Genomic DNA, 26775 nt, shown 5'->3' on the forward strand with positions numbered 1-26775 from the left:
CCCCGGTGATGCGTTGTGCAGACTACACTACCCTCTGGAGAGCCTTGCGGTTGCGGGCGGTGCAGTTGCCATACCAGGCGGTGATACAGCCCGACAGGATGCTCTCAATTGTGCATCTGTAAAAGTTTGTGAGGGTTTTAGGTGACAAGCCAAATTTCTTCAGCCTCCTGAGGTTGAAGAGGCGCTGTTGCGCCTTCTTCACCACGCTGTCTGTGTGGGGGGACCATTTCAGTTTGTCTGTGATGTGTACGCCGAGGAACTTGAAGCTTTCCACCTTCTCCACTGCTGTCCCTTCGATGTGGATAGGGGTGTGCTCCCTCTGCTGTTTCCTGAAGTTCACGATAATCTCCTTTGTTTTGTTGACGTTGAGTGTGAGGTTATTTTCCTGACACCACACTCCGAGTGCCCTCACCTCCTCCCTGTAGGCCGTCTCGTCGTTGTTGGTAATCAAGCCTACTACTGTTGTTTCGTCTGCAAACTTGATGATAAAGTTGGAGGCCGTGCATGGCCACGCAGTCATGAGTGAACAGGGAGTACAGTAGAGGGCTGAGCACGCACCCTTATGGGGCCCCAGTATTGAGGATCAGTGAAGTGGAGATGTTGTTTTCTACCTCCACCCCCTGGGGGCGGCCTGTCAGGAAGTCCAGGACCCAGTTGCACAGGGCGGTGTTGAGACCCAGGGCCTCGAGCTTGATGATGAGGTCACTATGGTGTTGAATACTGAGCTGAAGTCAATGAACAGCATTCTTACATAGGTATTCCTCTTGTCCAGATGGGATAGGGCAGTGGGCAGTGTGATGGTGATTGCGTCGTCTGTGGACCTATTGTGGCGGTAAGCAAATTGGAGTGGGTCTAGGGTGTCAGGTAGGGTGGAGGTGACATGGTCCTTGATTAGTCTCTCAAAGCACTTCATGATGACAGAAGTGAGTGCTACGGGGCGGTAGTCATTTAGTTCAGTTACCTTTGCCTTCTTGGGTTCAGGAACAATGGTGACCATCTTGAAGCATGTGGGGACAGCAGACTGGGATAGGGAGCGATTGAATATGTCCGTAAACACAGCAGCCAGATCGAGGCAAAGATGAACAGGAGCAAAGCACAGAGAGATCCTTGATGAAAACCTGCTCCAGAGCACTCAGGACCTCAGAGTGGAGTGAAGGTTCACCTTCCAACAGACAACAATTCTAAGCACACAGACAAGACAATGCAGGAGTGGCTTCGGAAACAAGTCTCTGAATGTCTTTGAGTGGCCCAGCCGGAGGCTAGACTGAAACCTTATCGAACATCACTGGAGAGACCTGAAAATAGCTATGCAGCAATGCTCCCCATCCAACCTGAGAGAGCTTGAGTGGATCTTCAGAGAAGAATGGGAGAAACACCCCAAATACAGGTGTGCCAAGCTTGTAGCATCATACCCAAGAAGACTCGAGGCTGTAATCACTGCCAAAGGTGCTTCAACAAAGTACTGAGTAAAGGGTCTGAATACTTACAGTACCAAGAGTGTGAAAAGCTGTCATCAAGGCAAAAGGGCGGATACTTTGAAGAATCTCAAATATAAAATATTTGTTTTGATTTGTTTACCACTGTTTTGGTTTGTACATGATTCCATATGTGTTATTTCATAGTTTTGATGTCTTCACTATTATTCTACAATGTAGAAAATAAAGAAAAACCCTTGAATGAGTAGGTGTGTCCATACTTTTGACTGGTACTGTATATTTAATATAATTGTTTGTTTTTTTTGCTTTGTCATTATGGGGTATTGTGAATAGATTGATGAGAGGGGGGGAGAAACGATTTAATCAATTTCAGAAAAAAGGCTGTAACCTAACAAAATGTGGGAAAAGTAAAGGGCATTGAATACCAGTGGAAGCAGTACCTTAAACCCCATTTACACAGCCATAAAACCTACATTTTGTACCTTCTTTTTTGTAAAGGTATGTAAAAGGACTGAGTCAAATACATGGTATATAACTTGATACATGTTGACCCAGCTCGAGAACATGTGTCCCAATATCAAACTGGTATGAATGGAGGTGTTTTTCCCCCCCCCCAGGGTAAATTCATTAACACGTCTATTGTTTAACACCTCCCTAATTTGAAACAGTCCCTGTTTGAATAAATTCGGGGTCATACAAAAAAAAAAAATGATTTTTTTTTTTTTTTCCTCCAAGGTAAAATCCTGTGTATTCTGTTTGAAAACAGTAGAAAGTGCGACAAACAGGTTAGCAATCCAGAGGACAGACAGACAGGTCAGAGAGCAAGAGTTCAATCCAGAGGACAGACAGACAGGTCAGAGAGCAAGAGTTCCATCCAGAGGACAGACAGACAGGTCAGAGAGCAAGAGTTCCATCTGAGCCTCAGGGTTGATCTCTCAATGGGGGGGTGGGGGGAGGGAAGGAGGAAGGGAGCGAGGGAGAAGAAAGTGATCTCATTGTCACATGGTTGTTCTCCTTCTATCATCCCAATTCTATCTCTCTCCTCCTCGTTTCTTGGCCTCCCTCTTCTCCATTTCTCGCATTTCCTCTCTCCTCCCAGATCTTCGTCCCTCTGCTGTGGACTGCTAGGTGAGAGGGTGAAGGGGTCAGAGTTGAGAGTTCAGGGGTCCTGTGAATGGTGAACAGAGTCTCCTGGGGTTGCACTCGACGCCAGAACCTCACCTTCAGCTGCTTTCTAGGTGAAGATAGAGAGATAGAGACAGAAAGCAAGAGAGAGAGGTAGAGAGAGAGGTAGAGAGAGAGAGATAGAGACAGAAAGCAAGAGAGGTAGAGAGAGAGAAGAGATGTTTTGAGAGACAGAGAGCAAGAGAGAGAGGTAGAGAGAGAGACAAAATGTAAGAAAGGTAGAGAGAGGTAGAGAGAGAGGTAGAGAGAGAGAGAGAGAGAGAGAGACAGAGTGTAAGAAAGGTAGAGAGAAAGGTAGAGAGAGAGGTAGAGAGAGGTAGAGAGAGAGATGTTTTGAGAGACAGAGAAGTTTTGAGAGACAGAGAGCAAGAGAGAGAGGTAGAGAGAGAGGAGGAGCAGAGGGAGAGAGAGAGGTAGAGAGAGAGAGAGACAGAGTGTAAGAAAGGTAGAGAGAGAGGTAGAGAGAGAGGAGGAGCAGAGGGAGAGAGAGAGGTAGAGAGAGAGAGAGAGGTAGAGAGGAGGAGCAGAGCAAGAGAGAGAGGTAGAGAGAGAGAGAGACAGCGTGTAAGAAAGGTAGAGAGAGAGACAGAGTATAAGAAAGGTAGAAAGGTAGAGAGAGAGGTAGAGAGAGAGATGTTTTGAGAGACAGAGAAGTTTTGAGAGACAGAGAGCAAGAGAGAGAGGTAGAGAGAGAGGAGGTTCAGAGGGAGAGAGAGAGAGTGTAAGAGAGGTAGAGAGAGAGGAGGAGCAGAGGGAGAGAGAGAGGTAGAGAGAGAGGAGGAGCAGAGGGAGAGAGAGAGAGAGAGATATGAGTTTAGAGCTAGCAGAGGTTTGTCTGGACCAATATTGACCAAGTCAAACCACTTCTTACACTAGAACTCTTGAACTGACATTTGGTAGGTAGGGGTGGTACGTCTAGGAACTAGGTAGACGGGGTAATGTTCTGGGTGGTGACTAAAGGTCCTTGACTGTGTCCCTAATCTCTATGGGCCCTGGTGTGTGTGTGTCTCGGGGTTTACTTCTTGGCCAGTTCTTTAGAGATCTGCTCCAGTGTGCGTCCCTGAGTCTCTGGGATGAAGAGGATGACGAAGACCAGCAGGATGAAGCTTATGGTGGCGTACAGGAACATCACGTTGGGAACACCAATCCTCTCTGCAGGGGGATAATAAATGTTAAACACCTCATCTAATCTGCAAGGGGGACCATAATAAATGTTACATCCCTCGTCATCCTCTCTACAGGAAGGAAGTAACAAACATTACACGCCTCCACATCTACTCTGCAAGGGGGACCATAATAAATGTTACACATATACAGTGCCTTCAAAAAGTATTCAGACCCTCTGACTTTTTCTACATTTTGTTACGTTACAGCCTTATTGTAAAATTGATTGAATAGTTTTTCCCTCCGAGTCAATCTACACACATTACCCCATAATGACATCACAATACCCCATAATGACATAGTAAAAACAGGTTTTTAGATTTTTTTGCAAATGTATAAAAAATAAAAAACAGAAATATCACATTTACATAATTATTCAGACCCTTTACTCAGTACTTTGTTGAAGCACCTTTGGCAGCAATTACAGCCTTGAGTCTTCTTGGGTATGATGCTACAAGCTTGGCACACCTGCATTTTTGGAGTTTCTCCCTTTCTTCTCTGCAGATCCTCTCAAGCTCTGACAGGTTGGATGGGGAGTGTTGCTGCACAGCTATTTTCAGGTCTCTCCAGAGATGTTTGAATGGGTTCAAGTCCGGGCTCTGGCTGGGCCCCTCAAGGATATTCAGAGACTTGTCCCAAAACCACTCCTGCGTTGTCTTGGCTGTGTGCTTAGGGTTGCTGTCCTGTTGGAATGTGAACCTTCACCCCAATCTGAGGTCCTGAGCGCTCTGGAGCAGGTTTTCATCAAGGACCTCTCTGTACTTCGCTCCATTCATCTTTGCCTCGATCCTGACTAATCTCCCAGTCCCTGCTGCTGAAAAACATCCCCACAGCATGAAGCATGATACAGTCCAGCCCTAATTTAACACACCTGATTCTACTAATTAGCTGCTCAACAAGACCTGAACTAGATGAATCAGAACTGCTAAATTAGGGTTGGACTGAAAACGTACAGGACGGTAGATCTCAGGGAAGAGGGTTGGACTGAAAACCTACAGGACAGTAGATCTCCAGGAAGAGGGTTGGACTGTAAACCTACAGGACGGTAGATCTCCAGGAAGAGGATTGGACTGAAAACCTACAGGACAGTAGATCTCCAGGAAGAGGATTGGACTGAAAACCTACAGGACAGTAGATCTCCAGGAAGAGGGTTGGACTGTAAACCTACAGGACGGTAGATCTCCAGGAAGAGGATTGGACTGAAAACCTACAGGACAGTAGATCTCCAGGAAGAGGGTTGGACTGAAAACCTACAGGACGGTAGATCTCCAGGAAGAGGATTGGACTGAAAACCTACAGGACAGTAGATCTCCAGGAAGAGGGTTGGACTGAAAACCTACAGGACGGTAGATCTCCAGGAAGAGGATTGGACTGAAAACCTACAGGACAGTAGATCTCCAGGAAGAGGATTGGACTGAAAACCTACAGGACAGTAGATCTCCAGGAAGAGGGTTGGACTGTAAACCTACAGGACGGTAGATCTCCAGGAAGAGGATTGGACTGAAAACCTACAGGACAGTAGATCTCCAGGAAGAGGGTTGGACTGCCCTGGTCTAGAAAACCAGAGTGAAGACTCTAGCTGACACCCACTCTGCCTAGTTGGTTTGATTAACCTGCTGAACTAGTCTAGTCAGCAGACATGACAAGATAAAAACAAGCCCTGGTCCAAAATAGCATCCGATACAGAGCCCTGGTCCAAAATAGCATCCGATATAGAGCCCTGGTCCAAAAAGCCATCCGATATAGAGCCCTGGTCCAAAATAGCATCCGATATAGAGCCCTGGTCCAAAATAGCATCCGATATAGAGCCCTGGGAGGCAGCCCTAGTGTGTTATATCAATGGGAGGCAGCCCTAGTGTGTTATATCAATGGGAGGCAGCCCTAGTGTGTTATATCAATGGGAGGCAGCCCTAGTGTGTTATATCAATGGGAGGCAGCCCTAGTGTGTTATATCAATGGGAGGCAGCCCTAGTGTGTTATATCAATGGGAGGCAGCCCTAGTGTGTTATATCAATGGGAGGCAGCCCTAGTGTGTGTTATATCAATGGGAGGCAGCCCTAGTGTGTTATATCAATGGGAGGCAGCCCTAGTGTGTTATATCAATGGGAGGCAGCCCTAGTGTGTTATATCAATGGGAGGCAGCCCTAGTGTGTTATATCAATGGGAGGCAGCCCTAGTGTGTTATATCAATGGGAGGCAGCCCTAGTGTGTTATATCAATGGGAGGCAGCCCTAGTGTGTTATATCAATGGGAGGCAGCCCTAGTGTGTTATATCAATGGGAGGCAGCCCTAGTGTGTAATATCAATGGGAGGCAGCCCTAGTGTGTTATATCAATGGGAGGCAGTGTGTTATATCAATGGGAGGCAGTGTGTTATATCAATGGGAGGCAGCCCTAGTGTGTTATATCAATGGGAGGCAGCCCTAGTGTGTTATATCAATGGGAGGCAGCCCTAGTGTGTTATATCAATGGGAGGCAGTGTGTTATATCAATGGGAGGCAGCCCTAGTGTGTTATATCAATGGGAGGCAGCCCTAGTGTGTTATATCAATGGGAGGCAGCCCTAGTGTGTTATATCAATGGGAGGCAGCCCTAGTGTGTTATATCAATGGGAGGCAGTGTGTTATATCAATGGGAGGCAGTGTGTTATATCAATGGGAGGCAGCCCTAGTGTGTTATATCAATGGGAGGCAGTGTGTTATATCAATGGGAGGCAGTGTGTTATATCAATGGGAGGCAGCCCTAGTGTGTTATATCAATGGGAGGCAGCCCTAGTGTGTTATATCAATGGGAGGCAGTGTGTTATATCAATGGGAGGCAGTGTGTTATATCAATGGGAGGCAGCCCTAGTGTGTTATATCAATGGGAGGCAGCCCTAGTGTGTTATATCAATGGGAGGCAGCCCTAGTGTGTTATATCAATGGGAGGCAGTGTGTTATATCAATGGGAGGCAGTGTGTTATATCAATGGGAGGCAGTGTGTTATATCAATGGGAGGCAGTGTGTTATATCAATGGGAGGCAGCCCTAGTGTGTTATATCAATGGGAGGCAGCCCCAGTGTGTTATATCAATGGGAGGCAGCCCTAGTGTGTTATATCAATGGGAGGCAGCCCTAGTGTGTTATATCAATGGGAGGCAGTGTGTTATATCAATGGGAGGCAGTGTGTTATATCAATGGGAGGCAGCCCTAGTGTGTTATATCAATGGGAGGCAGTGTGTTATATCAATGGGAGGCAGCCCTAGTGTGTTATATCAATGGGAGGCTGAATGAAAGGGGGATATGTAGTCAGTTGTACAGCTCCAGGATGCTGGCCTTCTTGGCCAGAGTTCCTCTGTCCAGTGTCTGTGTTCTTTTGCCCATCTTAATCTTGTCTTTTTTATTGGCCAGTCTGAGATATGGCTTTTTCATTACAACTCTGTCTAGAAGGCCAGCATCCCAGAGTCGCCTCTTCACTGTTGACGTTGAGACTGGTGTTTTGCGGGTACTATTTAATGAAGCTGCCAGTTGAGGAATTGTGAGGCGTCTGTTTCTCAAACTAGACACTCTAATGTACTTGTCCTTTTGCTCAGTTGTGCACCGGGGCCTCCCACTCCTCTTTCTATTCTGGTTAGAGCCAGTTTGTGCTGTTCTGTGAACCAGAACCATGCTATTAACCAGAACCATGCTATTAACCAAGCCCACATGCTAGTGAGTAGCCAGCTAATCTTCATGTTTCAAGTTTAGCTAACTTGGATCTATTTGCTAACTAACAAGATAGAACAGTTGAATTGTTATGAACACACCCTTCTGTCCGTCTCCAACTGTTTCAACAGCACGCTAGCCTGTCCACTTTGTTCAGATGTGGAAATCAAGTGGCCTACCTTTATTTCTCAGAATGAAAACAAGTTGCTAATTCCTTATATAAATTATGCTTTATACTTATTTCCCATTGTATAAAACACAGACAAGACAGCCAAAAGTCTAGTGGCGGTACGTGGTAAAAAAACAGAATCGATGTTCGTTGATACTATCGTTTTAGGAGTGTCCACTCTGCGTTAACCTTACCGTTAGGAAAGCTTTTTAAGTATTTTCCGTAAGACAATGTTATTACTCAATGTGATTCCATACGACTGATTGTTGTCGGACCAAACCTCAGCTGTACTGTACCTGTGGCAGAGAGGAAGGTCATGGACATGAGGAGATTGGTGGCCCAGTTGACAGCAGACACTACAGACACAGCTTTACCTCTGATCCCTGTAGGGAAGATCTCACTCAACACCACATACACCACTGGAACACACACACGCACGCACGCACGCGCGCGCACGCACGCACGCACACACACACACACGGACTAGTAGGAACAATGCATTAGAAAACATCACGAAGGGCTTGTGACATACAGTTATTATAGCAGGCTCTATAGCAGGCTCTACAGCAGGCTCTATAGCAGGCTCTACAGCAGGCTCTACAGCAGGCTCTACAGCAGGCTCTACAGCAGGCTCTATAGCAGGCTCTATAGCAGGCTCTACAGCAGGCTCTACAGCAGGCTCTACAGCAGGCTCTATAGCAGGCTCTATAGCAGGCTCTATAGCAGGCTCTACAGCAGGCTCTACAGCAGGCTCTATAGCAGGCTCTACAGCAGGCTCTACAGCAGGCTCTATAGCAGGCTCTATAGCAGGCTCTACAGCAGGCTCTATAGCAGGCTCTACAGCAGGCTCTATAGCAGGCTCTACAGCAGGCTCTATAGCAGGCTCTACAGCAGGCTCTATAGCAGGCTCTACAGCAGGCTCTACAGCAGGCTCTACCGCAGTGTCTATAGCAGGCTCTACAGCAGGCTCTATAGCAGGCTCTACAGCAGGCTCTATAACAGGCTCTACAGTAGGCTCTATAGCAGGCTCTACAGCAGGCTCTACAGCAGGCTCTATAGCAGGCCCTATAGCAGGCTCTATAGCAGGCTCCACAGCAGGCTCTATAGCAGGCTCTATAGCAGGCCCTATAGCAGGCTCTATAGCAGGCTCTACAGCAGGCTCTACAGCAGGCTCTACAGCAGGCTCCACAGCAGGCTCTATAGCAGGCTCTATAGCAGGCCCTATAGCAGGCTCTATAGCAGGCTCTACAGCAGGCCCTATAGCAGGCTCTACAGCAGGCTCTATAGCAGGCTCTACAGCAGGCTCTACAGCAGGCTCTACAGCAGGCTCTACCGCAGGGTCTATAGCAGGCTCTACAGCAGGCTCTATAGCAGGCTCTACAGCAGGCTCTACAACAGGCTCTACAGCAGGCTCTATAGCAGGCTCTATAGCAGGCTCTACAGCAGGCTCTACAGCAGGCTCTACAGCAGACTTTAGCCTCTCTCTAACTCTATCTCTCTCTCTCCAACTCTCTCTCTCCATCTCTCTCTAACTCCATCTCTCTCTAACTCCATCTCTCTCTAACTCCATCTCTCTCCAACTCCATCTCTCTCTAACTCCATCTCTCTCTCTAACTCCATCTCTCTCTCTAACTCCATCTCTCTCTAACTCCATCGCTCTCTAACTCCATCTCTCTCTAACTCCATCTCTCTCTAACTCCATCTCTCTCTAACTCCATCTCTCTCTAACTCCATCTCTCTCTAACTCCATCTATCTCTAACTCCATCTCTCTCTAACTCCATCTATCTCTAACTCCATCTCTCTCTCTAACTCCATCGCTCTCTCTAACTCCATCTCTCTCTCTAACTCCATCTCTCTCTAACTCCATCTCTCTCTAACTCCATCTCTCTCTAACTCCATCTCTCTCTAACTCCATCTCTCTCTAACTCCATCGCTCTCTCTAACTCCATCTCTCTCTAACTCCATCTCTCTCGCTAACTCCATCTCTCTCTCTACCTCAATCTCTCTAACTGCATCTCTCTCTCTAACTCCATCTCTCTCTAACTCCATCGCTCTCTCTAACTCCATCGCTCTCTAACTCCATCGCTCTCTCTAACTCCATCTCTCTCTAACTCCATCTCTCTCTCTAACTCCATCTCTCTCTAACTCCATCGCTCTCTCTAACTCCATCGCTCTCTAACTCCATCGCTCTCTCTAACTCCATCTCTCTCTAACTCCATCTCTCTCTAACTCCATCGCTCTCTCTAACTCCATCTCTCTCTAACTCCATCTCTCTCTAACTTCATCGCTCTCTCTAACTCCATCTCTCTCGTTTCTGGCTAAAACAGTCTGTATGATTGGTGTCATGTGAGATAGGAACTCTATGTCCCTGGCAGAGACCCAACAGCGTTGTGTTGTGTGTGTGTGTGTGTGTGTGTGTGTGTGTGTGTGCGTGTGTGTGTGTGTGCGTGCGTGCACGCTGCCGTGACACACTGTTCTCTCTCATATCCTGAGATCCCATGATGATGTGAATCTGCTTGGTAAGTGTAGGTGTGTGTGTGTGGGTGTGTGTGCGTGTGTGCGTGCGTGTGTGCGCGTGCGTGTGTGTGTGTGTGTGTGTGCGCGTGCGTGCGTGTGTGTGTGTGTGTTCTTACTTGGTCCGAGGCTGAAGGAGAAAGCAGCTACATACACCAGGAGGCTGACAAGCGAGATCCACTTCACGTGACCCCGCCCCCTAACCCCTGACCCCATCCCAGCATCCTCTCTCTTAGTCCCCGGAGCCTCCGCAGAGTCACTGCCATTCCATTGGCTCTCATCAGGAGGGGGCGTGAATAATTTAAAAGAGCTATAGTTCAATCCGAAGGAAGGAGTGTTTAAGTTCCGCCCCTGGTAGGTGTGGTTCACCCACACAGAGCTCTGGCATAGGCTGGTGAGATGGGTGCGGCTCTGCAAGGTCACCACCCCCAGTGTCACCAGCGACATCCCCATGGCGACCGCACCGACACACAGGAAGCTCTTTGGCCCGACCCTGTCGACCAATAGGACGGCGGGAACCGTCCCCACCACTTTCACTACGCCGAAGCCCGTAGACGCCAGGTTGGCGGCGGCGTCGCTATGGAAACCCACGCTGCGTAGTAGCGGCGAGGCGTAAGAGAGGAGGTTGGGCTGACCCGTAGTCTGTTGCAGGAACACTAGAGCCACGCCCGTTAGCAATCGCCGGCGCAGGTTAGCCTTGTCGCTGAACAGCTCTCGGAAACCATGCTCCGCTTCCTCCTTAAGCCCCGCCTGGATGCCCCGTAGCTCCTCCTCCACGGTCTCCCTGCTGGCCACGCCCCTCAGACGGACCAGCACCTCCTTGGCTCGCTTCGAGTCGCCCCTGGCGACTAGGAAACGCGGGCTGGGCGGGAGGAGGACGAGGGCAGCGGCCTGTAGAACGGCTGGTGGGAGGACAAGTCCGAAGGTGTACCTCCACCCGTTAGGCAAAGCAGAGAACGCGTAGCTACACCCGAAACCTAGCAACACCCCGACAACCACCATCAGCTCGTACAGCGTCACTAACAACCCCCGGCGCTCCCGTGGCGCTATCTCCGCTATGTACATGCACGCCGCCGTACCCGACAACGCTGTCCCCATTCCAACCACGGCGCGGCCGAGCGACAGCGTGGTGAGCGAAGCCGGGAGCAGTAGTAGCAAGGTACCCCCAGCCACAAGGCCTCCGGACAGAAGCATAGACCAGCGGCGTCCGTAGCGATCCAGGCCCCAGCCTCCAGCAATGGAGATCACCAGACAGCCCAGCAGCAGAGACCCCACCAGGAGCTCTTGTTCCCGGCATGACAGAGAGAGGATACCCCTTAGCTGGAGCAGGACACCGGAGGTCAGGCCTAATTCATAACCCAACATCAAGCCACTGAGAGATGCAGCTATCGTTGCTAGGACAACCAGCCAGGTACAACCTGAAGGGAGAAATTAAACAATATTTCATTAAAGAGCCAAAAACATGAAAGAAAAGAAAAATCCTTCAGCAGTCACTATTATTGGGTATAAACATTCTGTTGTGTATCAAAACATCAGGTCATTCATTTATATGGTTTATTTAGCCAGGAGAGTCCACTGAGACATGTAAACTCAGCAACAACAACAAAAATGTCCCTTTTACAGGACCCTGTCTTTCAAAGATAATTTGTAGAAATCCAAATAACTTCACAGATCTTCATTGTAAAGGGTTTAAACACAATTAATGAACATGCAACTGTGGAATGATCGTTAAGACACTAACAGCTTACAGACGGTAGGCAATTAAGGTCACAGTTATGAAAACTTAGGACACTAAAGAGGCCTTTTTACTGACTCGGAAAAACACCAAAAGAAAGATGCCCAGGGTCCCTGCTTATCTGCGTGAACGTGCCTTAGCCATGCTGCAAGGAGGCATGAGGACTGCAGATGTGGCCAGGGCAATAAATTGCAATGTCCGTACTGTGAGACGCCTAAGACAGTGCTACAGGGAGACAGGACGGACAGCTGATCATCCTCCCAGTGGCAGACCACGTGAAACAACATCTGCACAGGATCGGTACATCCGAACATCACACCTGCGGGACAGGTACAGGATGGCAACAACAACTGCCCGAGTTACACCAGGAACGCCCAATCCCTCCATCAGTGCTCAGACTGTCCGCAATAGGCTGAGAGAGGCTGGACTGAGGGCTTGTAGGCCTGTTTTAAGGCAGGTCCTCACCAGACATCACAGGCAACAACGTCGCCTATGGGCACAAACCCACCATCGCTGGACCAGACAGGACTGGCAAAAACTGCTCTTCACTAATGAGTCGCGGTTTTGTCTCACCAGGGGTGATGGTCAGATTTGCGTTTATCGTCCAAGTAATGAGCTTTACACCGAGACCTGTACTCTGGAGCGGGATCGATTTGGAGGTGGAGGGTCCGTCATGGTCTGGGGCGGTGTGTCACAGCATCATCAGACTGAGCTTGTTGTCATTGCAGGCAATCTCAACGCTGTGTGTTACAGGGAAGACATCCTCCTCCCTCATGTGGTACCCTTCCTGCAGGCTCATCCTGACATGACCCTCCAGCATGACAATGCCACCAGCCATACTGCTCGTTCTGTGCGTAATTTCCTGCAAGACAGAAATGTCAGTGTTCTGCCATGGCCAGCAATGAGCCCGGATCTCAAACCCATTGAGCACGTCTGGGACCTGTTGGATCGGAGGGTGAGGGATAGGGCCATTCCCTCCAGGAATGTCCAGGAACTTGCAGGTGCCTTGGTGGAAGAGTGGGGTAACATCTCACAGCAAGAACTGGGACATCTGCTGCAGTCCATGAGGAGGAGATGCACTGCAGTACTTAATGCAGCTGGTGGCCACATCAGATACTGACTGTTACTTTTGATTTTGACCCCCCCTTTCTTCAGGGACACATTATTCCATTTCTGTTAGTCACATGTCTGTGGAACTTGTTCAGTTGACGTCTCAGTTGTTGAATCTTGTTATGTTCATATAAATATTTACACATGTTAAGTTTGCTGAAAATAAACGCAGTTGACAGTGAGAGGATGTTTCTATTTTTAGTTTATATGGTTTATTTATCCAGGAGAGTCCCCTGAGACATTTATATGGTTTATTTATATGGTTTATTTATTTGGTTTATTTATATGGTTTATTTATCCAGGAGAGTCCCCTGAGACATTTATATGGTTTATTTATATGGTTTATTTATATGGTTCATTTATCCAGGAGAGTCCGCTGAGACATTTATATGGTTTATTTATCCAGGAGAGTCCCCTGAGACATTTATATGGTTTATTTATATGGTTTATTTATATGGTTTATTTATTTGGTTTATTTATATGGTTTATTTATATGGTTTATTTATTTGGTTTATTTATATGGTTTATTTATCCAGGAGAGTCCCCTGAGACATTTATATGGTTTATTTATATGGTTTATTTATATGGTTCATTTATCCAGGAGAGTCCGCTGAGACATTTATATGGTTTATTTATCCAGGAGAGTCCACAGAGACATTTATATGGTTTATTTATATGGTTTATTTATATGGTTTATTTATCCAGGAGAGTCCGCTGAGACATTTATATGGTTTATTTATCCAGGAGAGTCCACAGAGACATTTATATGGTTTATTTATATGGTTTATTTATCCAGGAGAGTCCGCTGAGACATTTATATGGTTTATTTATATGGTTTATTTATATGGTTTATTTATATGGTTTATTTATTTGGTTTATTTATATGGTTTATTTATAAGGTTTATTTATAAGGTTTATTTATAAGGTTCTCAACTTGCCTACCTGGTTAAATAAAGGTGAAATAAAATAAAATAAATAAATAAATAAAAATATGGTTTATTTATATGGTTTATTTATCCAGGAGAGTCTGCAGAGACAGGGTTTTTCAAACATTCATATGGATATGCATAGCTCAGGGCTACAACTGAGGACAGGTTTGAAACATCTGGGGGTCCCAGAGGGGAGGTTTGACATGTCTGGGGGTCCTGATGAGAGGTTTGACATGTCTGGGGGTCCTGATGAGAGGTTTGAGATGTCTGGGATCCTGAAGAGAGGTTTGACATGTCTGGGGGTCCTGATGAGAGGTTTGACATGTCTGGGGGTCCTGAAGAGAGGTTTGACATGTCTGGGGGTCCTGATGAGAGTTTGACATGTCTGGAGGTCCTGATGAGAGTTTGACACATCTGGGAGTCCTGAGGACAGGTTTGACACGTGTGGGGTCACCGAGGACAAGTTTGACATGTCTGGGGTCACCGAGGACAGGTTTGTCACGTCTGGGGTCACCGAGGACAGGTTTGACACGTCTGGGGTCACCGAGGACAGGTTTGTCACGTCTGGGGTCACCGAGGACAGGTTTGACACGTCTGGGGTCATCGAGGACAGGTTTGTCACGTCTGGGGTCACCGAGGACAGGTTTGACACGTCTGGGGTCACCGAGGACAGGTTTGTCATGTCTGGGGTCATCGAGGACAGGTTTGACACGTCTGGGGTCACCGAGGACAGGTTTGTCATGTCTGGGGTCACCGAGGACAGGTTTGTCATGTCTGGGGTCACCGAGGACAGGTTTGTCATGTCTGGGGTCACCGAGGACAGGTTTGTCATGTCTGGGGTCACCGAGGACAGGTTTGTCACGTCTGGGGTCATCGAGGACAGGTTTGACACGTCTGGGGTCATCGAGGACAGGTTTGACACGTCTGGGGTCATCGAGGACAGGTTTGTCATGTCTGGGGTCACCGAGGACAGTTTTGACACATCTGGGGTCACCGAGGACAGTTTTGACACGTCTGGGGTCACCGAGGACAGGTTTGACACGTCTGGGGTCACCGAGGACAGGTTTGACACGTCTGGGGTCACCGAGGACAGGTATGACACGTCTGGGGTCACCGAGGACAGGTTTGACACGTCTGGGGTCACCGAGGACAGGTTTGACACGTCTGGGGTCACCGAGGACAGGTTTGACACGTCTGGGGTCATCGAGGACAGGTTTGACACGTCTGGGGTCACCGAGGACAGGTTTGACACGTCTGGGGTCACCGAGGACAGGTTTGACACGGCATGTAAAAGTTTATTCTGGTACATTCCTCTTCACGTGTTAATTCATGTTAAAATTCCCCTCCCCAGATTCCTGGATTAAAGCCGTCTTATCGACACAGTAGGGGAAGGTTTAACTGGCCATAAGTACACACACACAATAGAAGGGTTAACAGGCCATAGGTAAACACACAGACTAATACCACTGTTCCAAGACCTAGCAATTCAGCTCTTCCTGGAAGTGGACATTTTGTGTGTGTGTGTGTGCGTGCGTGTGCGTGTGTGTGTGTGTGTGTGTGTGTGTGTGTGTGTGTGTGTGTGTGTGTGTGTGTGTGTGTGTGTGTGTGTGTGTGTGTGTGTGTGTGTGTGTGTGTGTGTGTGATAGCACTATCACCTGTGCCAGGCAGGGCGAGAGAACACCGGATAACACACTAACTGATACACAACACACACTCCCTGACACACACACACACACACACACACACACACACACACACACACACACACACACACATACCACAGAAACCACATAGTGATATTTATGTGTATTCATTTTGTTAATCAAACTCCATAGTTTAGCATGGTATTGTTATACAATGCCTTCAGAAAGTACTTTACACCCCTTGGATTTTCACACATTTTGTTGACAAGTGGGATTAAAATGGATTAAATTGTTATTTTTCATCAACAGTCTACACAAAATATTCACACACCTGAGTCAATACATGTTAGAAACACCTTTGGCAGTGATTACAGCTGTGAGTCTTTCTGGGTAAGTCTCTAAGAGTGATTACAGCCGTGAGTGTTTCTGGGTAAGTCTCTAAGAGCGATTACAGCTGTGAGTCTTTCTGGGTAAGTCTCTAAGAGCGATTACAGCCGTGAGTCTTTCTGGGTAAGTCTCTAAGAGCGATTACAGCTGTGAGTCTTTCTGGGTAAGTCTCTAAGAGCTGTGAGTCTTTCTGGGTAAGTCTCTAAGAGTGATTACAGCTGTGAGTCTTTCTGGGTAAGTCTCTAAGAGCGATTACAGCCGTGAGTCTTTCTGGGTAAGTCTCTAAGAGCGATTACAGCTGTGAGTCTTTCTGGGTAAGTCTCTAAGAGCGATTACAGCTGTGAGTCTTTCTGGGTAAGTCTCTAAAAGCAGTTACAGCTGTGAGTCTTTCTGGGTAAGTCTCTAAGAGCGATTACAGCCGTGAGTCTTTCTGGGTAAGTCTCTAAGAGCGATTACAGCCGTGAGTCTTTCTGGGTAAGTCTCTGGGTTGAATATTTATATATTAAAAACATAATTCCATGTTGACATGATGGGGTGTGGTGTGTAGGCCAGTACCACAACATTCAGGCTGTAACACATAACAAAATGTGAAAAAGTTAACAGGTGTGAATACTATCTGAAGGCACTTTGTGTGTCAAATCAAATCAAATGCTATTTGTCATATGCGCTGAATACAACAGGTGTAGTAGACCTCACAGTGAAATGCTGAATACAACAGGTGTAGTAGACCTCACAGTGAAATGCTGAATACAACAGGTGTAGTAGACCTCACAGTGAAATGCTGAATACAACAGGTGTAGTAGACCTCACAGTGAAATGCTGAATACAACAGGTGTAGTAGACCTCACAGTGAAATGCTGAATACAACAGGTGTAGTAGACCTCACAGTGAAATGCTGAATACAACAGGTGTAGTAGACCTCACAGTGAAATGCTGAATACAACAGGTGTAGTAGACCTCACACTGAAATGCTGAATACAACGGGTGTAGACCTCACAGTGAAATGCTGAATACAACAGGTGTAGTAGACCTTACAGTGAAATGCTGAATACAACAGGTGTAGTAGACCTCACAGTGAAATGCTGAATACAACAGGTGTAGTAGACCTCACAGTGAAATGCTGAATACAACAGGTGTAGACCTAACAGTGAAATGCTGAATACAACAGGTGTAGTAGACCTTACAGTGAAATGCTGAATACAACAGGTGTAGTAGACCTCACAGTGAAATGCTGAATACAACAGGTGTAGACCTCACAGTGAAATGCTGAATACAACAGGTGTAGACCTCACAGTGAAATGCTGAATACAACAGGTGTAGACCTCACAGTAAAATGGTGAATACAACAGGTATAGTAGACCTTACAGTGAAATGCTGAATACAACAGGTGTAGTAGACCTTACAGTGAAATGCTGAATACAACAGGTATAGTAGACCTTACAGTGAAATGCTGAATACAACAGGTGTAGTAGACCTTACAGTGAAATGCTGAATACAACAGGTGTAGTAGACCTTACAGTGAAATGCTGAATACAACAGGTGTAGTAGACCTCACAGTGAAATGCTGAATACAACAGGTGTAGTAGACCTTACAGTGAAATGCTGAATACAACAGGTGTAGTAGACCTCAGAGTGAAATGCAGAATACAACAGGTGTAGGTAGACATTACAGTGAAATGCTGAATACAACAGGTGTAGACCTAACAGTGAAATTCTGAATACAACAGGTGTAGTAGACCTCACAGTGAAATGCTGAATACAACAGGTGTAGTAGACCTCACAGTGAAATGCTGAATATAACAGGTGTAGTAGACCTCACAGTGAAATGCTGAATACAACAGGTGTAGTAGACCTTACAGTGAAATGCTGAATACAACAGGTGTAGTAGACCTTACAGTGAAATGCTGAATACAACAGGTGTAGTAGACCTTACAGTGAAATGCTGAATACAACAGGTGTAGACCTCACAGTGAAATGCTGAATACAACAGGTGTAGTAGACCTCACAGTGAAATGCTGAATACAACAGGTGTAGTAGACGTTACAGTGAAATGCTGAATACAACAGGTGTAGTAGACCTTACAGTGAAATGCTGAATACAACAGGTGTAGTATACCTCACAGTGAAATGCTGAATACAACAGGTGTAGTAGACCTCACAGTGAAATGCTGAATACAACAGGTGTAGTAGACTTCACAGTGAAATGCTGAATACAACAGGTGTAGTAGACCTCACAGTGAAATGCTGAATACAACAGGTGTAGTAGACCTTAAAGTGAAATGCTGAATACAACAGGTGTAGACCTCACAGTGAAATGCTGAATACAACAGGTGTAGTAGACCTCACAGTGAAATGCTGAATACAACAGGTGTAGTATACCTCACAGTGAAATGCTGAATACAACAGGTGTAGACCTCACAGTGAAATGCTGAATACAACAGGTGTAGTAGACCTCACAGTGAAATGCTGAATACAACAGGTGTAGTAGACCTCACAGTGAAATGCTGAATACAACAGGTGTAGTAGACCTCACAGTGAAATGCTGAATACAACAGGTGTAGTAGACCTCACAGTGAAATGCTGAATACAACAGGTGTAGTAGACCTCACAGTGAAATGCTGAATACAACAGGTGCAGACCTCACAGTGAAATGCTGAATACAACAGGTGCAGACCTCACAGTGAAATGCTGAATACAACAGGTGTAGTAGACCTCACAGTGAAATGCTGAATACAACAGGTGTAGTAGACCTCACAGTGAAATGCTGAATACAACAGGTGTAGAATGCTGACTAACAGTGTAGTAGACCTCACAGTGAAATGCTGACTACAACAGGTGTAGTAGACCTCACAATGAAATGCTGAATACAACAGGTGTAGACCTCACAGTGAAATGCTGAATACAACAGGTGTAGTAGACCTCACAGTGAAATGCTGAATACAACAGGTGTAGTAGACCTCACAGTGAAATGCTGAGTACAACAGGTGTAGTAGACCTCACAGTGAAATGCTGAATACAACAGGTGTAGTAGACCTCACAGTGAAATGCTGAATACAACAGGTGCAGACCTCACAGTGAAATGCTGAATACAACAGGTGTAGTAGACCTCACAGTGAAATGCTGAATACAACAGGTGTAGTAGACCTCACAGTGAAATGCTGAATACAACAGGTGCAGACCTCACAGTGAAATGCTGAACACAACAGGTGTAGTAGACTTCACAGTGAAATGCTGACTACAACAGGTGTAGTAGACCTCACAGTGAAATGCTGAATACAACAGGTGTAGTAGACCTCACAGTGAAATGCTGAATACAACAGGTGTAGTAGACCTCACAGTGAAATGCTGAATACAACAGGTGTAGTAGACCTCACAGTGAAATGCTGAATACAACAGGTGTAGTAGACCTCACAGTGAAATGCTGAATACAACAGGTGTAGTAGACCTCACAGTGAAATGCTGAATACAACAGGTGTAGTAGACATCACAATGAAATGCTGAATATAACAGGTGTAGTAGACCTCACAGTGAAATGCTGAATACAACAGGTGCAGACCTCACAGTGAAATGCTGAATACAACAGGTGTAGTAGACCTCACAGTGAAATGCTGAATACAACAGGTATAGTAGACCTCACAATGAAATGCTGAATACAAAAGGTGTAGTAGACCTCACAGTGAAATGCTGAATACAACAGGTGTAGTAGACCTCACAGTGAAATGCTGAATACAACAGGTGTAGACCTTACAGTGAAATGCTGAATACAACAGGTGTAGTAGACCTCACAGTGAAATGCTGAATACAACAGGTGTAGTAGACCTCACAGTGAAATGCTGAACACAACAGGTGTAGTAGACCTTACAGTAAAATGCTGAATACAACAGGTATAGTAGACCTTACAGTGAAATGCTGAATACAACAGGTGTAGTAGACCTTACAGTGAAATGCTGAATACAACAGGTATAGTAGACCTTACAGTGAAATGCTGAATACAACAGGTGTAGTAGACCTTACAGTGAAATGCTGAATACAACAGGTGTAGTAGACCTTACAGTGAAATGCTGAATACAACAGGTGTAGTAGACCTCACAGTGAAATGCTGAATACAACAGGTGTAGAAGACCTTACAGTGAAATGCTGAATACAACAGGTGTAGTAGACCTCACAGTGAAATGCAGAATACAACAGGTGTAGGTAGACATTACAGTGAAATTCTGAATACAACAGGTGTAGACCTAACAGTGAAATGCTGAATACAACAGGTGTAGTAGACCTCACAGTGAAATGCTGAATACAACAGGTGTAGTAGACCTCACAGTGAAATGCTGAATATAACAGGTGTAGTAGACCTCACAGTGAAATGCTGAATACAACAGGTGTAGTAGACCTCACAGTGAAATGCTGAATACAACATGTGTAGTAGACCTTACAGTGAAATGCTGAATACAACAGGTGTAGACCTCACAGTGAAATGCTGAATACAACAGGTGCAGTAGACCTTAACAGTGAAATGCTGAATACAACAGGTGTAGTAGACCTCACAGTGAAATGCTTAATACAACAGGTGTAGTAGACCTCACAGTGAAATGCTGAATACAACAGGTGTAGTAGACCTCACAGTGAAATGCAGAATACAACAGGTGGAGTAGACCTCACAGTGAAATGCTGAATACAACAGGTGTAGTAGACCTTACAGTGAAATGCTGAATACAACAGGTGTAGTAGACCGTACAGTGAAATGCTGAATACAACAGGTGTAGTAGACCTCACAGTGAAATGCTGAATACAACAGGTGTAGTAGACCTCACAGTGAAATGCTGAATACAACAGGTGTAGTAGACCTTACAGTGAAATGCTGAAAACAACAGGTGTAGTAGACCTTACAGTGAAATGCTGAATACAACAGGTGTAGTAGACCTCACAGTGAAATGCTGAATACAACAGGTGTAGACCTCACAGTGAAATGCTGAATACAACAGGTGTAGACCTTACAGTGAAATGCTGAATACAACAGGTGTAGTAGACCTCACAGTGAAATGCTGAATACAACAGGTGTAGTAGACCTCACAGTGAAATGCTGAACACAACAGGTGTAGTAGACCTTACAGTAAAATGCTGAATACAACAGGTATAGTAGACCTTACAGTGAAATGCTGAATACAACAGGTGTAGTATACCTCACAGTGAAATGCTGAATACAACAGGTGTAGTAGACCTCACAATGAAATGCTGAATACAACAGGTGTAGACCTCACAGTGAAATGCTGAATACAACAGGTGTAGTAGACCTCACAGTGAAATGCTGAATACAACAGGTGTAGTAGACCTCACAATGAAATGCTGAATACAACAGGTGTAGACCTCACAGTGAAATGCTGAATACAACAGGTGTAGTAGACCTCACAGTGAAATGCTGAATACAACAGGTGTAGTAGACCTCACAGTGAAATGCTGAGTACAACAGGTGTAGTAGACCTCACAGTGAAATGCTGAATACAACAGGTGTAGTAGACCTCACAGTGAAATGCTGAATATAACAGGTGTAGTAGACCTCACAGTGAAATGCTGAATACAACAGGTGTAGTAGACCTCACAGTGAAATGCTGAATACAACAGGTGTAGTAGACCTTACAGTGAAATGCTGAATACAGCAGGTGTAGACCTCACAGTGAAATGCTGAATACAACAGGAACAGTAGACCTTAACAGTGAAATGCTGAATACAACAGGTGTAGTAGACCTCACAGTGAAATGCTTAATACAACAGGTGTAGTAGACCTCACAGTGAAATGCTGAATACAACAGGTGTAGTAGACCTCACAGTGAAATGCAGAATACAACAGGTGGAGTAGACCTCACAGTGAAATGCTGAATACAACAGGTGTAGTAGACCTTACAGTGAAATGCTGAATACAACAGGTGTAGTAGACCGTACAGTGAAATGCTGAATACAACAGGTGTAGTAGACCTCACAATGAAATGCTGAATACAACAGGTGTAGACCTCACAGTGAAATGCTGAATACAACAGGTGTAGTAGACCTCACAGTGAAATGCTGAATACAACAGGTGTAGTGGACCTCACAGTGAAATGCTGAGTACAACAGGTGTAGTAGACCTCACAGTGAAATGCTGAATACAACAGGTGTAGTAGACCTCACAGTGAAATGCTGAATACAACAGGTGCAGACCTCACAGTGAAATGCTGAATACAACAGGTGTAGTAGACCTCACAGTGAAATGCTGAATACAACAGGTGTAGTAGACCTCACAGTGAAATGCTGAATACAACAGGTGTAGTAGACCTCACAGTGAAATGCTGAATACAACAGGTGTAGTAGACCTCACAGTGAAATGCTGAATACAACAGGTGGCAGACCTCACAGTGAATGCTGAATACAACAGGTGTAGTAGACCTCACAGTGAAATGCTGAATACAACAGGTGTAGTAGACCTCACAGTGAAATGCTGACTACAACAGGTGTAGTAGACCTCACAGTGAAATGCTGAATACAACAGGTGTAGTAGACCTTACAGTGAATGCTGAATACAACAGGTGTAGTAGACCTCACAGTGAAATGCTGAATACAACAGGTGTAGTAGACCTCACAGTGAAATGCTGAATACAACAGGTGTAGTAGACCTTACAGTGAAATGCTGAATACAACAGGTGTAGTAGACCTCACAGTGAAATGCTGAATACAACAGGTGTAGTAGACCTTACAGTGAAATGCTGAATACAACAGGTGTAGTAGACCTCACAGTGAAATGCTGAATACAACAGGTGCAGACCTCACAGTGAAATGCTGAACACAACAGGTGTAGTAGACTTCACAGTGAAATGCTGAATACAACAGGTGTAGTAGACCTTACAGTGAAATGCTGAATACAACAGGTGCAGACCTCACAGTGAAATGCTGAATACAACAGGTGTAGTAGACCTTACAGTGAAATGCTGAATACAACAGGTGTAGTAGACCTCACAGTGAAATGCTGAATACAACAGGTGTAGTAGACCTTACAGTGAAATGCTGAATACAACAGGTGCAGACCTCACAGTGAAATGCTGAATACAACAGGTGTAGTAGACCTCACAGTGAAATGCTGAATACAACAGGTGTAGTAGACCTCACAGTGAAATGCTGAATACAACAGGTGTAGTAGACCTCACAATGAAATGCTGAATACAACAGGTGTAGACCTCACAGTGAAATGCTGAATACAACAGGTGTAGTAGACCTCACAGTGAAATGCTGAATACAACAGGTGTAGTAGACCTCACAGTGAAATGCTGAGTACAACAGGTGTAGTAGACCTCACAGTGAAATGCTGAATACAACAGGTGTAGTAGACCTCACAGTGAAATGGATGAATACTACAGGTGTAGTAGACCTCACAGTGAAATGCTGAATCTAACAAGGTGGTAGTAGACCTCACCAGTGACAATGCTGAATAAAACAGGTGTAATAGACTCACAGTGAAATGGCTTGAAATACACAGGTGTATAGACCTTACAGTGAAATGCTGAATACAACAGGTGTAGTGGACCTCAACAGTGAAATGCTGAATACACAGGTTGCTAGTAGACCGTAACATGAAAATGCATGAATACAAACAGGTGGAGTAGACCTCACAGTGAATGCTAGAATACAACAGGTGTAGTAGACCTTACAGTGAACTGCTGAATACAACAGGTGTAACGTAGACGTACAGTGAAATGCTGAATACAACAGGTGTAGTAGACCTTACACAGTGAAATGCTGATACAACAGGTGTAGTAGGACCTCACAGTGAAATGCTGATACAACAGGTGTAGTAGACCTACAGTGAAATGCTGAATACACAGGTGTAGTAGACCTTACAGTGAAATGCTGAATACAACAGGTGTAGTAGACCTCACAGTGAAATGCTGAATACGAACAGGGTGTAGAGCTCACAGTGAAATGCTGAATACAACAGGTGTAGACCTTACAGTGAAATGCTGATACAACAGGTGTAGTAGACCTCACAGTGAAATGCTGATACAACAGGTGTAGTAGACCTCACAGTGAAATTGCTGAACACAACAGGTGTAGTAGACCTTACAGTAAAATGCTGAATACAACAGGTATAGTAGACCTCACAGTGGAAATGCGAATACAACAGGTGTAGTATACCTCACAGTGAAATGCTGAATACAACAGGTGTAGTAGACTCACACTGAAATGCTTGAATACAACAGGTGTAGACCTCACAGTGAAATGCTGAATACAACAGGTGTAGTTAGACCTCACAGTGAAAATGCTGAATACAACAGGTTGTAGTAGACCTCACAATGAAATGCTGAATACAACAGGTGTAGACCTCACAGTGAAATGCTGAATACACACCAGGTGTAGTAGACCTCACAGTGAAATGCTGAATACAAAACAGGTGTAGTGGACCTCACAGTGAAATGCTGAGTACAACAGGTGTAGTAGACCTCACAGTGAAATGCTGAATACAACAGGTGTAGTAGACCTCACAGTGAAATGCTGAATACAACAGGTGCAGACCTCACAGTGAAATGCTGAATCAACAGGTGTAGTAGACCTCACAGTGAAATGCTGAATACAACAGGTGTAGTAGACCTCACAGTGAAATGCTGAATACAACAGGTGTAGTAGACCTCACAGTGAAATGCTGAATACAACAGGTGTAGTAGACCTCACAGTGAAATGCTGAATACAACAGGTGCAGACCTCACAGTGAAATGCTGAATACAACAGGTGTAGTAGACCTCACAGTGAAATGCTGAATACAACAGGTGTAGTAGACCTCACAGTGAAATGCTGACTACAACAGGTGTAGTAGACCTCACAGTGAAATGCTGAATACAACAGGTGTAGTAGACCTTACAGTGAAATGCTGAATACAACAGGTGTAGTAGACCGTACAGTGAAATGCTGAATACAACAGGTGTAGTAGACCTCACAGTGAAATGCTGAATACAACAGGTGTAGTAGACCTCACAGTGAAATGCTGAATACAACAGGTTAGTAGACCTTACAGTGAAATGCTGAATACAACAGGTGTAGTAGACCTTACAGTGAAATGCTGAATACAACAGGTGTAGTAGACCTCACAGTGAAATGCTGAATACAACAGGTGTAGACCTCACAGTGAAATGCTGAATACAACAGGTGTAGACCTTACAGTGAAATGCTGAATACAACAAGTGTAGTAGACCTCACAGTGAAATGCTGAATACAACAGGTGTAGTAGACCTCACAGTGAAATGCTGAACACAACAGGTGTAGTAGACCTTACAGTAAAATGCTGAATACAACAGGTATAGTAGACCTTACAGTGAAATGCTGAATACAACAGGTGTAGTAGACCTTACAGTGAAATGCTGAATACAACAGGTATAGTAGACCTTACAGTGAAATGCTGAATACAACAGGTGTAGTAGACCTTACAGTGAAATGCTGAATACACAGGTGTAGTAGACCTTACAGTGAAATGCTGAATACAACAGGTGTAGTAGACCTACAGTGAAATGCTGAATACAACAGGTGTAGTAGACCTCGACAGTGAAATGCTGAATACAACAGGTGTAGAAGACCTCACAGTGAAATGCAGGAATACAACAGGTGTAGGTAGACCTACAGTGAAATGCAGAATACAACAGGTGTAGGTAGACATTACAGTGAAATTCTGAATACAACAGGTGTAGAGACCTAACCAGTGAAATGCTGAATACAACAGGTGTAGTAGACCGTCACAGTGAAATGCTGAATACAACAGGTTGTAGTAGACCTCACAGTGAAATGCGGAATATAACAGGTGTAGTAGACCTCACAGTGAAATGCTGAATACAACGGTGTAGTAGACCTACAGTGAATGCTGAATACAACAGGTGTAGTAACCTACAGTGAAATGCTGAATACAACAGTGGTAGACCTCAACAGTGAAATGCCTGAATACAACAGGTGCAGTAGACCTAACAGGGAAATGCTGAATACAACAGGTGTAGTAGACCTCACAGTGAAATGCTAATACAACAGGTAGTATTAGACCTCACATGAAATGCTGATACACAGGTGTAGTAGACCTCTCAGTGAAATGCTGAATACAACAGGTGGAGTAGACCTCACAGTGAAATGCTGAATACAACAGGTGTAGTAGACCTTACAGTGAAATGCTGAATACAACAGGTGTAGTAGACCGTACAGTGAAATGCTGAATACACAGGTGTAGTAGACCTCACAGTGAAATGCTGAATACAAGCGGTGTAGTAGACCTCACAGTGAATGCTGAATACAACAGGTGTAGTAGACCTTACAGTGAAATGCTGAATACAACAGGTGGTAGTAGACCTTACAGTGAAATGCTGTACAACAGGTGTAGACCTCACAGTGAAATGGCTGAATACAACAGGTGTAGACCTCACAGTGAAATGCTGAATACAACAGGTGTAGACCTTACAGTGAAATGCTGAATACAACAGGTGTAGACCTTACAGTGAAATGCTGAATACAACAGGTGTAGTAGACCTCACAGTGAAATGCTGAACAAAAGGTGTAGTAGACCTTACAGTAAAATGCTGAATACAACAGGTATAGTAACCTACAGTGAAATGCTGAATACAACAGGTGTAGTATACCTCACAGTGAAATGCTGAATACAACAGGTGTAGTAGACCTCACAATGAAATGCTGAATACAACAGGTGTAGACCTCACAGTGAAATGCTGAATACAACAGGTGTAGTAACCTCACAGTGAAATGCTGAATACAACAGGTGTAGTACCTCACAATGAAATGCTGAATCAACAGGTGTAGACCTCACAGGAAATGCTGAA

General features: G+C 45.2%; 1 protein-coding gene across 1 annotated transcript; it reads right to left on the reverse strand.

Moving 5' to 3' along the window:
- Positions 1-1922: 1922 nt before the first annotated feature.
- On the reverse strand, positions 1923-14395 carry slc2a12 (solute carrier family 2 member 12). The gene is made up of 5 exons (XM_029746383.1): positions 14077-14395; positions 10269-11567; positions 7931-8053; positions 3641-3773; positions 1923-2670 (listed from the first exon to the last, which is right to left on the reverse strand). The coding sequence occupies exons 1-5, from the start codon at positions 14393-14395 to the stop codon at positions 2457-2459; spliced, it is 2088 nt and encodes a 695-aa protein (XP_029602243.1). The 3' UTR covers positions 1923-2456.
- Between the last annotated feature and the right edge of the window lie 12380 nt (positions 14396-26775).

This window comes from Salmo trutta, unplaced genomic scaffold, assembly GCF_901001165.1.
Source record: "Salmo trutta unplaced genomic scaffold, fSalTru1.1, whole genome shotgun sequence".
NCBI classification, from domain to species: domain Eukaryota; kingdom Metazoa; phylum Chordata; class Actinopteri; order Salmoniformes; family Salmonidae; genus Salmo; species Salmo trutta.